At 46.4% G+C, this 16,678-nt stretch overlaps 1 protein-coding gene across 1 annotated transcript in view; it reads left to right on the top strand.

The window, feature by feature from the left end:
- Nucleotides 1–16,678, top strand: part of LOC115073295 (adenomatous polyposis coli protein-like) — a 459,579-nt gene that overhangs the window by 294,451 nt on the left and 148,450 nt on the right. The window contains 1 exon segment of the mRNA XM_029571606.1: nucleotides 9,086–9,194. Within this exon segment, the coding sequence (XP_029427466.1) occupies nucleotides 9,086–9,194 (109 nt within the window).

Below are 16,678 nucleotides of genomic sequence, written 5' to 3'. Positions count from 1 at the left end.
ACCCCTTTGTGGGTCGGCTGCCTCACAGGCAAAAGGGAGAGAAGTGGTGCTTTCAGCACTGTGCGATTTCCTGCTTGCCCTCTGCGGACAGCCTATAGCTTGGGAGTCACCCATGTGTGAGGACTACCATCCTACTTGTCCTTGGAGAAAGAGTTGCTTACCTGTAACTGGTGTTCTCTGAGGACAGCAGGATCTTAGTCCTCATGAAACTTGCCCTCCTCCGCTGGGAGTTGGTTTCTACTTGTTTGAGCTATATCATGGACTGAGAGACTCTGCCTAGGGGGCAGGGTGATAACTACAGTTGCAAATGCTCAGTAGGGCATATTTAAAAGTTCTAGAATCTTTGAGATTAAAGTTCCGGACTGGGGCTGCATCCGATGTCACCCATGTGTGAGGACTAACAAACTGCTGTCCTCGGAGAACACCTGTTACAGGTAAGCAATTCTGCTTTATAAATCTCAATCATTTATTTATTTATTTATTTATTTTTAGTTTTTATATACCGATCTTCCTACATTAAATGCAAATCAAACCGGTTTACAATGAACAAAAATAACTAGCCTGTAGGCATTACATAACCCCTTTGTTGTATTTTTTTAAAGCTAAAGAGCCCTAATCTGTTTAGCATTTCTTCATAAAGGAGCTTTTCCATTCCCTTTATCATTTTTGTCTCCCTTCTCTATCTATACCTTTTCTTTCTCTGCTTTGTCTTTTTTGAGATGGAAGTGAGCAGAACTTCATACAATATTCAAGGTGCAATGGCACCATGGATCTATACGAAGGTATTATGATATTCTCAGTTTTGTTCTTCCTATCCAAATAATTCCTAACATTCTATTTGCCTTTTTGACTACCTCTGTACACTTAGCCGAAAATTTCAAAATATTGTCCATAAGGGACTCCCTAGGTCCTTTTCCTTGGTGACTCCCAACACAGAACACAGTATCTGTACCAGTAGTTGGGATTAGTTTTCTCTAAGTGCATTACTTTGATCTTGTCCACATTAAATTGCATCTGTCATTTAGATGCCCAGTCTCACAAGGTTCTTCTGCAGTTCTTCACAATCCACTGCTATTGGAACAAAATAATGTTGTGTCCTCTGCAAATTTGATCACGTTACACACTTTTGTCCAAATCATTTATAAATATGCTAAATAGCACAGGTCCCAACACAGATCCCTAGGGCACTCCACTAATAACCTGCGGATTGCTTCCTTATTTTATTGTAGTTCCTTTGGCCTTTTTTTTTTCTTTTTATGGCGCATTCATTTCTACCAGAAGACGACATACTGTAAATTCCTGGACAAGACTGAGCAAGGCAGTCTGAGTCGACATCCATAGGAACAAAGATCCTCATGCTAAGGTCTTCAGGCTACTTTGGGTTCCAGAAACGCCTTTTGAACATGCAGCAATCCAGATTTATTCAATCCTGTGGGATTTACAAATGAGAATGTGGGAGAGTCTGGCCTCCTGTCTCCCAATTGCCAGGAAACTGGACCTTAAATACAGAGTTCAGCAGGCTCCTGGGTTTAGTGTACTTCAACTACTGCACCAGTCCATGGTAGTGGAGTTGGTGTTAAAATAAGCCAGAAAGACTAGAATTTTCTCTGTCCTCCCTCTGGATAAGGACCTTAGACTCCTGGAGAATTCTGGAAAGAGTCTCTTCCAAAGCTTGATGTTCAACACTGCCATTGTGGCACACCAATTAAACATGGTACAATACTTATACAACTGCTTCAACAAGCTGAAGCCTCTTGTGCAGTCTCTCAACGGGGAGCAGGAAGGCTATCAGTGGGCTCTTCTGGATGCAGAGAGTGCAAATGCCATCTCCTCTGGTCAGTGTATGAATTGTTTGACAGTGTGGTAAGATTTTCTGTGGCAGCCATTGCAACATGCTGACTGGCTTGGTTGAGAGCCAGCAGTGTGCATGAGGACATTCATGACAAGTTGGCTGACATCCCATATTTAGGAGGACAATCTCTCTGAGTATAAGGTCACAAATAGTCACCCAGATTAAGGAGCAATGTGCAGCCTTCTTTCTCTAGACATCTTTCCTTCACTTTTAAGTGCTAATTCCAGAGAGAGGCCCCTTCTGTCAGTTTCAGTGATATTGTACTCCACCTGTACCATCGCAACAGCATTTTCTGGCACGCAGGCATGCGCGTAAGAAACATCAACCTAAAATGCCACAATAGGCCAGCCTAAGCCTGGATCTAGTTTTTGACAAGACTCAACCCTCAGGCAGTAATTACTTCAGTAGTGATGAGGATTCACCTGTACCTTGAAGAGTGGTGGAAGATTACCAAGGACGGTTGGGTCCTCAAAACTGGTTACCATATATGCTTCTGCCATTCTCCAGCATTACAGAAATGTTTAGCTTTCAATCTGGATCTATCATACTTGATTCAGCTCCTTCTTGAGGTGGAGCCATTTCTCAGCCAATGGGCAATAGAACTTGTTCCTCCTAAAGTCCATGGCAAGGGGTTCTATTCCTGCTTTTTCCTCATTCCCAACAACTCAGTGGGGTTGAGATCCAGCCTGGATTTACAAAGACTGATCAAAAGCCTGTTATGGGAGAAGTTTAAAATGAATTCTCTCCACCCCATCAAGCGAGAGCCTGAATGTACACCCTTCCATGCCCATCCATCAGTCTCACTGACAATACCTCAGATTCATGGTGGATTCCTCTCACTACCAATATAAGGTACTTCCTGTGAGCTCTTAGCGGCCCCAAGAGTCTTTATGAAATGTCTAGCAGTACAGTGGCACATCTTCATCGCCACAGGATTTGTGTATTTATTTATTTATTTAACCGCTTTTCTATACCGGTATTCGTAAGTACATCATATCTGTTTACAAAGAACTTAAAGGAAAATACAAAAAAAGGGAAAGGGAAACAAGAGAGCAGGAGGAGAAGCGAAGGAAGAGGGAAGAATAATGTACAGGGGGGTTACAAGGAGGGAGAATAGAGGGAGAGACTAATGTAAATGGGAAGAGATGAACAGGAAGAAAGGAAAGAAATATTTAACTTATGAGGAGAACTGTAGAGAACATTATATAAAATAACATGGGCAACTGAGGAGAACTGGGCTTCACAGAATACAGAAGGTATGGATGCGTATCCTATTCCGGGCATGCCTGTTTAAAAAGCCATGTCTTTAGTTTTTTCTTAAATTTAAGGGTACAAGGCTCTAAGCGGAGTTCGGGGGGCATGGAATTCCAAAGGGGGGGGCCCTGCAACAGATAGAGCTCGCTCTCTCATGGAGGTGCGGTGAGTGGTCTTTAGGGAGGGCATATATAGGGTGCCTTTGTAGGCTGTTCTAGTGGGGCGGTTGGAGGAGAGGAAGCTGAGGGAGTCGTCGAGCCAGTGTATATTGTGATTGTATAGGATTTTGTGGGTAATAGTGAGGGTTTTGTAAAGAATGCGAGAGGAGATGGGGAGCCAATGGAGTTCTTTGAGGACAGGGGTGACGTGGTCAGATTTATGGGTATTAGTAAGAATTCTAGCCACTGCATTCTGTAGCATTTGGAGCGGTTTGATGGTAGAGTACAGGAGGCTTAGGAGTAAGGAATTATAGTAGTCCATTTTGGAGCAGATGGTCGCTTGTAGGACTATGCAGAAGTCGTGTGCGTGGTGTAGGGGTTTACGTTTTTTAAGGACATGGAGCTTAAAGAAACATTCTTTTAAGGTTGCATTGATATGTTTTTCAAATTCAATTGATGGTCAATGGTTACGCCAAGATCTCATACAAAGGGCGGGAATGAGATCGCAGGGAGGGCGGGTCGCTAGTGTGGGGTGGCAGTAGGTTATGGTGATTAGATATGATGAGTAACTCTGTTTTTGATGTGTTAAGGGCCAGGTGGAGATTGGTGAGGAGGGGTTTATAGATGAGGCAGTTTTCCCGGATCTTTAGGGATTTGGATAGGGATTCTTGTATGGGGATGAGGATTTGGACGTCATCCGCGTATATGAGATATTTGAGTTCCAGGTCGGAAAGGAGTTGGCATAGGGGCAACAGGTGTGTGTTGAAGAGGGTGGAGTATAGGGAGGAGCCTTGGGGGATACCTTGGGTTACTTGGATGTGTGAGGATTCCGAATTTCCTATTTTGACTATATATTCTCTTTTTTCCAGGTAGGATTTAAACCAGAGATGGGCTGTGCTAGTGATGCCAATTTCAGATAGACGAGAGAGAAGGATGTTGTGACTTATAGTATCAAAAGCTGAGGAAATATCGAGAAGGGCAAGAATGTAGGATTGCCCCGGTCTAGACCTTTAAGGAGGGAGTCAGAGAGGGAGATTAAGAGGGTTTCTGTGTTGAAAAACTTAAGGAAGCTGAATTGGGATGGGTATAATATATGATGCTCTTCTAGGTAGTCAGAGAGTTGTGAGTTAACCACCTTTTCCAAAGTTTTAGCTAGGAAGGGAAGGTTAGAAATAGGACGATAGTTGGCTGGGTCAGTGGGGTCGAGGGTAGTTTTTTTTGAGGAGGGGTTTGACAACTGCCAACTTTAAGGAATCAGGAACTTTGCCAAGGGAGAGGGAGCAATTGATTATGTCGGCTAGGGGTTTAGCAATAGTTTTGGAGATGGAGAGAAGGGTTTTAGTGGGGATGGAGTCAGAGGGGTGAGTTGCGGGTTTAATTTTCTTTAGTATTGATTCGATTTGAGTAGATAATATGAGGTCAAGTGAATCTAGGTTAGCGTTGGGGATTGTTGGAAATGGGTTTGTGTGAGGGGTAGTAGAGGGGAAACAGAGCAGTATGTTTGCTATTTTTTGATTGAAATAGTGTGCGAGTTCTTCATACTTTTAGCTTCATCATCGGTGAGAATAGGGCTTTGGCATTGTACTGGTATTCATGAATTTTGGCTGCGTAGTAGTCGCGTTTAGTCTGTAGGGTGGAGAGTCTGTAGGTGTGAAGGGCAGATTTGTATATGGCTGAATGCTTGGGGGTGGGGTCTTTGCGCCAGATTCTCTCTTTGTCTGAGGTCATTTTTAAGTTTTTTTAATTTGGGGGTGTACCAGGGTTTCTTAGATTTGTGTGCATGGTGTATCTCTCTACTAATGAGGGGACATAGTTCATTAGCGATGTTGTTCCAGGTGGAGAGTGCGGCATCAGGGTTAGTAAGGTCTAGATTGTTCAGGGAGTTGGATAGAGAGGAGATCAAGTCTTCTGTAGAGCAGGGTTTTCTAAAGAATATGGTATTACTTGTGAGTGGGGTTGTGTGTGGTTGAGGGCTTTATGGAGAGGGATGCGTTGATGAATGCATGGTCTGACCAGGGTACAGGAGTACAAGTAGGTGAACTGGGGGAGTGTATACTGGAGTTGACAAAAATAAGGTCGAGTGTATGGCCAGCTTTGTGTATGGGGGAGGTAATAAGTTGTCTAAAGCCAAGGGCATTGAGGGAGTTAAGGAATGTCTCGCAGGAGGAAGTGAGGGGGTAGAGTCCACATGGAGATTGAAGTCTCCAAGTATGATGGTGGGGATGTCTATATTAAGGTTGTCAGAGATGAATTCAATGATGTGAGATGGGTTGTGTTCTAGAAGGCCTGGAGGGGTGTAGATGAGGCAAATTTGAACTTCGTGGGATTTAAATAAGCCGATTTCAAATCTGGGGAGGGGGGCATTTATGTTTAGTAGTCTGTTTGAGATGTATATCCTTACCTGGACTATTGGCTGGTGATGAAACATTCTCAAGCAGGGTTGTTGGACTCCCTGCAGAAAATGATCTAACTCCGTTAGTTGTGAAGGTTTATAATCAACTTTGCCAAGTTGAACATAGTTCGTACCCAGAAAATAAAGTTCATTGGAGCACAGATACTTGGTGGAGGAGAAAAGCATTCCTCCTATCACATCAGGAGTTTGTCTTTGCACATTGATCCAGAAATTTACTACAGTGGGATCAAGTTCCGGCCCAAGCAATCCTGGTTGTCCTCTGGCATATGGCGGCAGCAGTGTATATGGTCCCCATAACCCACCTCAAAATGAGAGTTCTCTAATGGGGGCCTCTATGCCCAGTGGGATCAACTGCTTCAGGTCAGAGCTTTTTTCCATTCAACTTATCCACCTAGGATCTTTACTTCTGGGTTTTTTGACACCATGTACGGTCCCAGGCCAAGGTATGGCAGATAGGCTATTCAATAGACTTATTTGCATCAGCAGACAACAGGAAAGTTGAAAAATTGTGCTCCAAAGCAAGTTTAGATCTGCTCTGGATACTTTTTTGCTCAAGTGGGATACAGATCTGCTATATGCCTTTCCTCCATTTCATTGGTAGCAAGGACAGTACAGAAAGTACTCAAAGACCTGGCACATCATTACTCCAGCTTGGTCCAGACAAGTGTAGTTCCCTTACTTTGTCAAGTTGTCAATCCGCTACCTATCCACCTGGGATCCAAATGGCTCTATTAACTCAAAAGAAGGGTCATCTGTGTTAGCCAAACTTTTTTCATCTTGACGGCTTGAATGTTGAGAGCTCCATGGTTTCTTCATTATCACTATCTAAGGAGGTTGTATTTCAGCCAGGAAGCCATCTACCAGAAGAGCGTGCAGTTTTAAATGGAAGCATTTTTCACCTTGGTGTCAGACTGGCTCCTTGAATCTGTTTTCCCGTGCTCTAAAAGATCAATGTTTAAAAGTTTTAATGTTGCTTTTTAAGGTTGTTTACATGTAGGGGCATCCATTAGTAGAGTTGGTGAAACAATACACCTGTGCCCGTTCGCTTTGTTCTGGCGATCATAAATTGTTTTGCGTGCCTAGTTCAAAGGGATTTCAAACTCCAGGAGACAATTAGAGCTTTTTCATTGATGGGTCCAGTGCTGTGGAATGCAGTGTATTTAGTATTTTAGTATTTATTAAAATTTATTATCCGCAAAGATCACAAATGGCAATTTATGGCAGATTACATACATAATAAATTATGTACATAATAAGGACAAACAAAACAAAAACACATGCAAAATAATGAATAAAATAAAAAAACTAAAAGTCTTCAGCTATTCCACAGCGATTTAAACCATCCTATGAAGATGATTCAGCCATTTCCTGACTGTAGGCTTGCCTGATTAGGAAAGTTTTTAATGCCTTTTTAAATGTAGTGTGTGTCAGCCATTCTAACCTGAGTGGATAGAATGTTCCACTATATTGGACCCACAACAGTAAAAGCTCATTCATGGGTACATGCAAAATGTGCCAGCTTAACAGTAGGAAGGAATTTCAAGTAGGTCCTTGATTCTCAACTTAGGAAGGAGGAAGAGTATAAGTTTTTAGAAAGAGACTTAAAACAAATATTTTTAGGCAAGAATGTAAGTAAGGAATTTTAATCAGTTTGTTTGTGTTTTATTATGTATATGTATGTTTTATGTATTTTTATGTACATTTTTCCTGTAATCCACACTGATCTATTTATTTTGGGTATTGCAGAAAATAAGTGCAATAAATAAATCTATTTCAGTATTTTATCTCCCTTTCCTCTTCTGACTGCCATACATGCCATACATTATGAAAGTGCATTCCTAAGCCATTGCCACTTACCATGCTCAGATGGAAAGCCGATTTGTGTCCATCCTCTGGTTTTGAAGTTCATGAGAGGTTTGTGGTATATGAGACTTTCGGTTCCTAAGCCACCTGTGCCATGAGTACACAGAGTTGTCTTAAGGCAACTGCTGAAACCTCCCTATGAACCATTGGAGTCAACTTCCTTAAAGTTTCTTACCTAGAAAATGAAATCCTAGTCGCTATCATTTCAGCTAGAAGAGTCAGCAAGCTACAAGCATTGGTTCATTATGCTACACACCTTCAGTTTTTCCACAACAGAGTGGTGCTCCGGACTCACCCCAAGTTTCTGCCAAAAGTAGTTTAGCATTTCATTTGAATTACACCATTGTTTTGCCTATGTACTTTCCAAGACCGAATGCACATAAAGGAGAGCAGGCCCTCCATTCACTGGACTGTAAAATGGCTTTGGCATATTATCTAACGAGAACTCAACCACATCATCAGGTTTCTCAGGTTTTTTGTCTCTTACGATCCTAACAGACTGGGAATAACTGTTGCCAAGGGCATTTTGTCAGCTGGCTAGCACAAGATATTGCTATGCTCTGGCTGGCTGGCCTCTAGATTCTTTCAAGGGTCCTTAAGTAAGAGCCATGGCCTCAGTAGCTTATTCCAGAACTGCAATTTAGTTGTCACATCACATCTTCATGTCCCATTACTGTCTACTATACACCATAGATGGCAGATAAAGATCAATTGGCTTATCCAGTCTGCCCAATTATAAAAGTCTATACTGCCAAAAATATATCCCAACTGCCATCCATAGAAGCTTGACTGCTAGTGGGATATTGCTCTTTATCCAATTCAGTATCAGTCAGTATCTGCATTCTTCCTCATTGGTTCACTACTATCATGTAAGTTCCCATATTTAATCCAATATCCAGCCCTGCCTTCTTCTACATGACTTATCTCCAGGCTTAGTAATGATCTAAACAGCTACCAAAACTAGTGATGCTTGTTATAGGAACATCCCGTCACCTGGTTCCCCGTGGTCTTGCTGGATGGTACCAGACCATTACCCACCTGTTGGCATCAAGCCAACTGGTTTCCAAGGAGTTGTAGCGTGCTGCATCCAACCCAGCTGCGTATGGTATGTAGTGTTGCTAGGCTGCACTTCCTTTATCTGCCCATTGTGTTCTCCATATCACCTTATCCTCTGTTTTCAAAGGAGTGAAGGGTAGATTGGAATCTGTGTACTTATGCAGCCAAGCATACTGTTAGCTTTCCCAGTTGGTTTAATACCTTAACCAACTAAAAAACAAGGGGAAATGATGGGACAAAGGCTTTTATATAGGGGCATTTAAGAGATTTATATTTACGATATATGAAGACCCTTGATGCTTACCTGATATGTATGTATTTGAAATTTCTTATTAACCTCTTTCTCAGCTCAACAGAGCCGTCTCAAGCCATCATTGGGTACTCTTGTTGCAGTGAGAATTGTTGAGTTCTATTCACTTCTTTTGCTTATATATACTAGCAGTGAATTTGTTGAGTGTGTAGTGTCATCTGTATTTCCCTGTTGTATAGATCACTGCTGATCGCTGAGCTTGAGAAGGAAGAGAAGGAGAAGGACTGGTATTATTCACAGCTTCAGAATCTCACCAAGAGGATAGACAGTCTCCCTCTCACTGAAAATGTGAGTAATGTGAGTAATAGAACTACAACACCTCATGTAAGGCACAGTGTTGTGAATGAAGGCATTTCAATTTCTCTTAAACTGTGGTAGGAATCACCTCTTCCCTCCATTTTTCTTTTTCAGCCACATGCCTGGTTATTAGTCAAATGCTGTGCACTCTGAAATCTGTAAAAATCCATTTTGTCCTGATGGACTGCCTTTCTCTCTTAGATTTTGCAAACATTAGCTGTAATGTTTTAAAAATGATTCAGAAATTACATTAACAGGAAGGGAGTCGCAGCTTACAGATGCACATGTTGTAACCAATTTTCAGAATTTTCTGAAATATGCAAAAATATATATTTGTATTTCAGTTGAGATTCTGGTTTTATTGTTCAGATATATTTTTAAATAGAACAAATATGAGAGGGCCTTTTTAACAATTTCATTTCTATTAGCAGAAAAGGTATGCAGTTACCAGTATGGTATCAAAATGTAATAAAATCACAATAGTATTCCCAAATAAGGTAAAAGTGGCAGGTACTGTGTGCAAATCTAGTCTGTGCTCTAATACAATAGACCAAATTAAGTCCCAAACAAAAAAGGTTAATGTGCATATCATGTTACTGAGATGATAATCCATACTCTAGTTAACTACTGATGTTTTGGCTGCAGTAATACAGTCCTACATGCATCCACTGCAGTTGCAACAGTATCAATGCTATGTATTGTATTGTTTTTCAGTAATGGAGAAGGATTTTCAGACAAACATTGAACTAAATATGCAAAGCTTATCAATCTTTTCCTAAAAAGTTTCTTAGTGGCAGAACTGTACCTGAGGTAAGAATGGCTTAGAGTTCGTATGGTGTATTAGTATGAAACAGTCACAAATTATCTGACAATAAAAGCATTGCAGCAGAGATCTTGGAGTAAAGAGCAGTGTTTCTCAAACACCTGATTTCGATGTGGCTGGAGTCCCTCATTCAGTGCTACTTGTGGGGAGTTGATCTGTGATTGATAGTATCTAGCTGGTGACTGCAGTGCTACTTGGACAAAAGTTTTTTTTTCTGCTATTCATCTTCTTGAATGTGCTGCCCGGTTTGATGGGGAGGGTGGTGATGGGGGTTTACTCCGCTGGGATTTTATTTCCTGGCTGGGGAGTGGGCCCTAGCACATACAATACAGGTGTCCCTTACTGTTCATAGTTGAGTTTTGGATGTTGAAGGGGTTCGGGTCATCAGGGGGGCTGATGGGAGGAGAAGGTTGAGGATGGGGGGGGGGGGGGGTAGTTTTTCAACTTGTTCTACTGGTTGTCTTGTCACAACAGGTTTTTTTTCTGCCTGGTTGTTCTTTTGGTAGGGAAGATATACTGGTTTGGGCCTAAGATTGAGGGGCCCAAACTGTGTCTCCATTTCCTTGATGCACGACTCTGCCTCAATGTCTCATCAGGTGGTGTTAGTAAGCAAAGCCTGTTTCTCATCAAAGTGGGGGAGTGCAGCTTACCTAATTTATTGTCTATAGCTGCTAAGAGGACTGTTGCCACATTATCCACCTCGCCCACAGCATTTTGCAGTGACATGGGTGGGGGCACTCAAGAGATCCACCATTTTGCCAGCAGTACCAGATTTCCTAGCGTGTAGCAGATGGACTCAGGACCAATGGGTATAGTGTACTCCTGTTAGCAGTTGGAGACGGATCAGATTTCAATCTGACGTCAGCCCCTAGTACATATACCCCTGCAGGAAGTGCAGCTCCTCAGTATTTTCCGTCTCCATAGCAGTTAGGGACTATCTGCACGCTCTCAGAGCGTTAGACCAAAATTAAAGAACAAAACCGAAATTTAAAGAAGAAACCTACCTGAAGATGAGCCCAGCACTCCTGCGGTGATACCCTCGGGTCCCTCCCCCAGTTGAGTTTCCCGAGGTGATTTCCGTGGTCCCTTGGAGGTGAGCCTCGGTCCGGTGGCCGATTCGCGGCAGGAACCTAGCCCCCGAATCCTCGGGCGCGGCGTAGAGGCAGCTTCGGTCCGGCGGCCGAATCGCAGCGAGGACTTAGCCCCCGATCTCGGGCGCGGCTGAGAGGCAGCGGGTGCACCCCCTCGAGCGCAGCGGTGAAGGTATTTGCCCTCTCCCCCGCACAGCTGGAGACCGCCCGGAGCAAAACCGGGAAGCGCCGAAGACAAGGTAAGGTGGAAATCTTCTACTTAATCCGGTCTCCGAAGATCGAGGAGGAGCACAGGTCGGCGATCGGAATCTGTGCCACCGGGTTGATCCGCCCTAGCAGGGCTAGGCCCCGGCTGTTCCAGGGTCTGCCCACGTGGAGACCCTCCAAGGAGGTCGCCATATTGCCCGCATGCTCGCCATCGCCATCTTGGCCTTGTTCGCCGCGCTGCCCGCCACCCGATCCGAGCGCACAAATAATCTTAGGTGCACATAAAACCTTACGCGCATAAGTTACGCGCACAGTACAAGGCACACATCTACGGCTAGGCGCACATCTGCGCGCACATATCAGACGCAATGGAGCGCATAAGAGCTTACGCGTCCACAGAAATGGCACCTCCAGAAACAGGAATAAAAGCTCAAGGCCTCTGCCCAGCATGCCACATCAGAGCCGCACAGAGCGAGGAAGCAGACGCCCTATGCGCACACTGTGAGGAGGCCCTGGAAGATCCAGGTCAGGGCCAGTCCCACCCAGGGCCCAGTGCTAGCTCCTCAGGGGGCACCCCGGACCTAGCAGGCCCCAGTGAGTCCATCCCACAGACGGGGACCCCCAGGGAACCGGCGCCCCTCAACTTAGACCCAGCATCGATCTCCTGGGTAGAGTTATTTAAGGGGATTCACGCCTTTGTCAAAATGCAAACTGAACCCCGGGCAGACCAACCATATGCGACACCAGAAGACCCTCATGCCCCAGGACCCTCGAGGCCTAGGCACAGGCTCCCACCACCCAGAAGCCCCACCTACGGGGACACGGATTTCTCCGAAGAAGTCGAGCCCCTTGAGGAGGGAGAACTTCCCTCGGGGACAGAGCCACACCGAACCATGAGACGCTTCTTCTCAAAGGATGAGCTTCCAGACCTTGTATCCCAATGCCTATCGGAACTCGCTATCCCGGGCCAAGGCACCCCGGGGGAACCTAGAATGAACCCCCTGCTGGAGGGCCTTCGACAGACGTCTCGCCATTTTCCTCTCTTACAGGCGGCACAACAGCTAATTGACCTGGAGTGGAATGCGCCGGAGTCCTCATTCAAAGGGAGTCGAGCCTTATCGGCCATGTACCCCCTGAACCCAGCAACCAAGGAGCTTCTGGCGTGCCCTAGAGTAAACGCCATAGTTTGCGCGGTCGCTAAGCGCACTACCATCCCAGTGGAGGGAGGAGCGGCGCTCAAGGATGCACACGACCGGCGCCTGGAAGCCATACTAAAACAAGCATTTGAGGTGGCAGCCATGTCCCTGCAGATTGTGGCCTGCTGCACCGTGGTGACACGTTCCTGTTTATCCCAAGCCAGGAACAACACCCTGGGAGAAGACATGGAATCAGCACTATCATTCCTCACTGACATGGCTTCCGATCTAGTGCGCACAGCAGCCAGAGGAGTGTCATCCACAGTGGCAGCCAGGGGACAACTCTGGCTTCGAAATTGGTCGGCTGACGCCTCCTCCAAAACAGGCCTCACGAGAATGCCCTTCAAAGGATCCCTCCTGTTCGGCAGCGAACTAGAGAAACTGGCTAACAAATGGGGCGACTCCCCATTACCTCGCCTGCCGGAAGACAAGACGAAGAGAAACCAGCGTCCTTTTCCCAGGTCCACCAGAAGCAGAAGCTCACAGCGCTTCAACCCTTACAAGAACAACTATCAAGCGCCCCGCCCTAAGGGCAGGAACCAGTCCTTTCGGAACAAACACAACAAAAGGGAACCAGCTCGGGTCCAGGCCCCAGCCGCACCCCACAATGAGATTTAGCTGACCCATCCAAGGGAAGAAGCCGTAGGGGGCAGGCTAACCCTATTCTACCGCAGATGGGTCGAGATAACTTCAGACAAGTGGGTCCTAGCCATCATCCGAGAAGGGTACTACCTGGACTTCCTTCGAACCCCTCCGGACAAGTTCGTGGAATCTCCCTGCCACGACCCCCGCAAGAGGGCAGCAGTGGAAGCTACACTGACCAGACTTCTGGCCCTCGAGGCCATAACCCCGGTACCTACACGGGAAACAAATACTGGACATTACTCCATTTACTTTATCATACCCAAGAAAGAGAGGGTACATTCAGGCCCATCCTGGACCTCAAGTCGGTCAACCGACACCTAAGGATTCCACGCTTCCACATGGAAACCCTACGATCGGTCATACGTGCAATACAGCCAGGAGAGTTCCTCACATCCCTGGACCTGTCGGAGGCCTACTTACACATCCCAACTCATCAGGAACACCAGCGCTACCTACGCTTCAAGGTCCTGAATCGTTACTACCAGTTCCGGGCACTACCCTTCCGGTTAGCCACTGCACCCCGGACGTTCACCAAGGTAATAGTAGTGGTGGCGGCAACACTCAGGTGGAGCCCACGATCCCAAAACTACTCCGTACGTCTACCACTACCAGGCAGAGTCCGGACCCAGCTAAGGTGGTGGCTACAGACCAGCCACATGAGCCGGGGATCAAGACTATCCTCCCCAACCTGGACCCTGCTCACCACAGATGCCAGCCTACATGGGTGGGGAGCACACTGTGAAGAGTTAACGCCCAAGGGCGGTGGAACGAAGAAGAGGCGGGGTGGAACATCAACCGCCTAGAAGCACGGGCGGTCAGATTAGCCTGCCTGCGGTTCGCCCACAGACTTCGAGACAAAGCGGTCAGAGTGATGTCGGACAACGCCACGACGGTGGCCTACATCAACCGGCAGGGCGGAACCAGAAGCCAACAGGTGTCCTTAGAAATAGACCCTCTGATGGCTTGGGCGTAAGCAAATCTGCAGGACATCTCTGCCGTCCACATCGCCGGGAAGAACACCACCACGGCAGACTTCCTCAACAGGGAAAGTCTAAACCCAGGAGAATGGAAGCTGTCACCCACAGCCTTCAAGATGATAGTGAATCGGTGGGGGACTCCAGACATGGATCTTCTAGCAAACAGATCCAACGCTCAAGTACCCAGATACTTCAGCCGCAGGCGGGATCCGCAGTCCCAGGGGATCGACGCCCTGGTACAGGCCTGGCCACAGGGGACCCTGCTATACGCCTTTCCACCGTGGCCCTTGCTGGGTGCAATCATTCACAAGATTCAGCGGCACAGGGGGCTAGTTCTTCTGGTGGCCCCGGACTGGCCAAGAAGACCCTGATACGCAGACATGAGAAGACTACTGGCAGGGAATCCACTACCCCTGCCTCCACACAGAGACCTGCTACAACAAGGTCCCATCCTCCACGAGGACCCAGCTCAGTTCTCTCTTACGGTCTGGCCATTGAGAGGGGCCCGCCTGAGAAAGAGGGGATACTTGGGGGCAGTAATAGATACTCTCCTCCAAGCACGCAAGTTCTCCACATCTCTAACATACAAAAGGATCTGGAGAGTCTTTGAGGCCTGGTGCGAAGACCACAATGTCAAACCACGTTCCTCTAAAGTTCCCGTGATCCTGGAATTCTTAGAGAACGGACTACAGAAGTGTCTGTCCCTCAACTCCATCAAGGTACAGGTGGCCGCATTGTCATGCTAAGGCTCCAGGAGCAAGGACGACAGCTTAGCCTCACACCCAGATGTATCACGCTTCCTGAAAGGAGTCAAACACATTCGCGCACCACTAAAGTGGCCAGTGCCCCTGTGGAACCTCAACCTCGTCTTGGAATTCCTAGCAGGATCCGCCTTCAGACCCCTCCAAGGCCTGTCCCTCCATCTGTTAACCTTGAAGACGGTATTCTTGCTGGCCGTGTGCTCGGCCCGCTGCATCTCAGAGCTACAGGCCCTGTCCTGCCGTGAGCCATTCCTCAGACTCACCCCGGGGACCATTCAGCTACGCACGGTTCCCTCCTTCCTCCCCAAAGTGGTCTCACACTTCCAGCTTAACCAAACCATCTCACTACCTGCGATGGACGGCTTGAAGAAGTCGGAAGAAGCCCGTAGTCTGCAGACTCCTATCCAGATATCTGGAAATGTCGGAACCAGTACGAAAGACTTGACCGCCTTTTTGTCCTTCACAGCAGGAAGAGGCAAGGGGAAGCGGCCTCGCGGGCAACCATTGCCCGCTGGATCAAGGACGTCATCAAGGCGGCCTACGTAGAAGCGGGAAAACCACCACCTCTACAGGTCAAGGCCCATTCCACCAGAGCCCAGGCGGTTTCCTGGGCAGAAACTAGAATACTGTCACCTGCCGAGATCTGCAGGGCAGCAACGTGGTCCTCCATCCATACCTTCTCCAGATTCTACCGTCTGGATGTTCAGGCTCAGGAGGACACAGCATTTGCAAGTGCAATCCTTAATGGACCACGGGCAGCCTCCCACCCAGTTCGGGAGTAGCTTTTATACATCCCATTGGTCCTGAGTCCATCTGCTACATGCTAGGAAATGGAGAAATTACTTAGCTGATAATTTCGTTTTCCTTAGTGTAGACAGATGGACTCAGCAGCCCATCCTCGGCTGCCACTATACATGGTCCTTCAACGATTCAAGGGTAAGCCATGCTTTCATTTCCCTAGGGCATCCACCCTGCCGGGTGTCGACGCTTTCCGGTTGGGCACACTGGCGGTCTCCAGCTATAGTCAACCAACCAGCTCAAGTTAATCAAGTTAATCAAGTTTTTAAAGTTCTAACAAAAGTTATCTAAGTTAATCATATTAAGTTAATCAGTCAGTCACACATATATCCACAATGCTTTGCAAGGAAGAATACTGAGGAGCTGCACTTCCTGCAGGGGTGTATGTACTAGGGGCTGACGTCAGATTGAAATCTGATCCATCTCCAACTGCTAACAGGAGTACACTATACCCATTGGTCCTGAGTCCATCTGTCTACACTAAGGAAAACGAAATTATCAGGTAAGTAATTTCTCCATTTCTGTCTGTCCTTGCGGATTGCTTTTGCCACCATCCAATTCCATTGAAGTTTCAGGAAAGAGCTCCCACAAAGCCACAACAAGCAGGCAATCAGAACATAAGCTTGAAAACTGTGTTTACGGCTCAGGGAGGTCGATGTGAGCCGATGCAGAGAGTGGGGCCCTGGAGCAGCACAGAAACACATCTGCATGCTCTCATGACATCACATGACCTCCTTAAGAGGACATTTATAATTTATACACGTTTTTTGACCCGGCATTTTCCTCCTGCTCCTATTAGGTTTTCAGCTCATTCAAAACAAGGGCTTGGATCTGGTGTCATAATCCTTCATTCACAACTATCCAGGGATTTTTTTTCTCCTGTTTTATATCCTCTTCCAACTTAGTCTAGTCAGTACAACAACAGTCCTGAGCCAGGGGCCTGGTTGCAGGGTTATTTTGGAACCCTGCAATCATGG

Source organism: Rhinatrema bivittatum, chromosome 1 (assembly GCF_901001135.1).
Source record: "Rhinatrema bivittatum chromosome 1, aRhiBiv1.1, whole genome shotgun sequence".
NCBI lineage: Eukaryota > Metazoa > Chordata > Amphibia > Gymnophiona > Rhinatrematidae > Rhinatrema > Rhinatrema bivittatum.
This window is presented reverse-complemented; position numbering and strand designations above follow the sequence as displayed.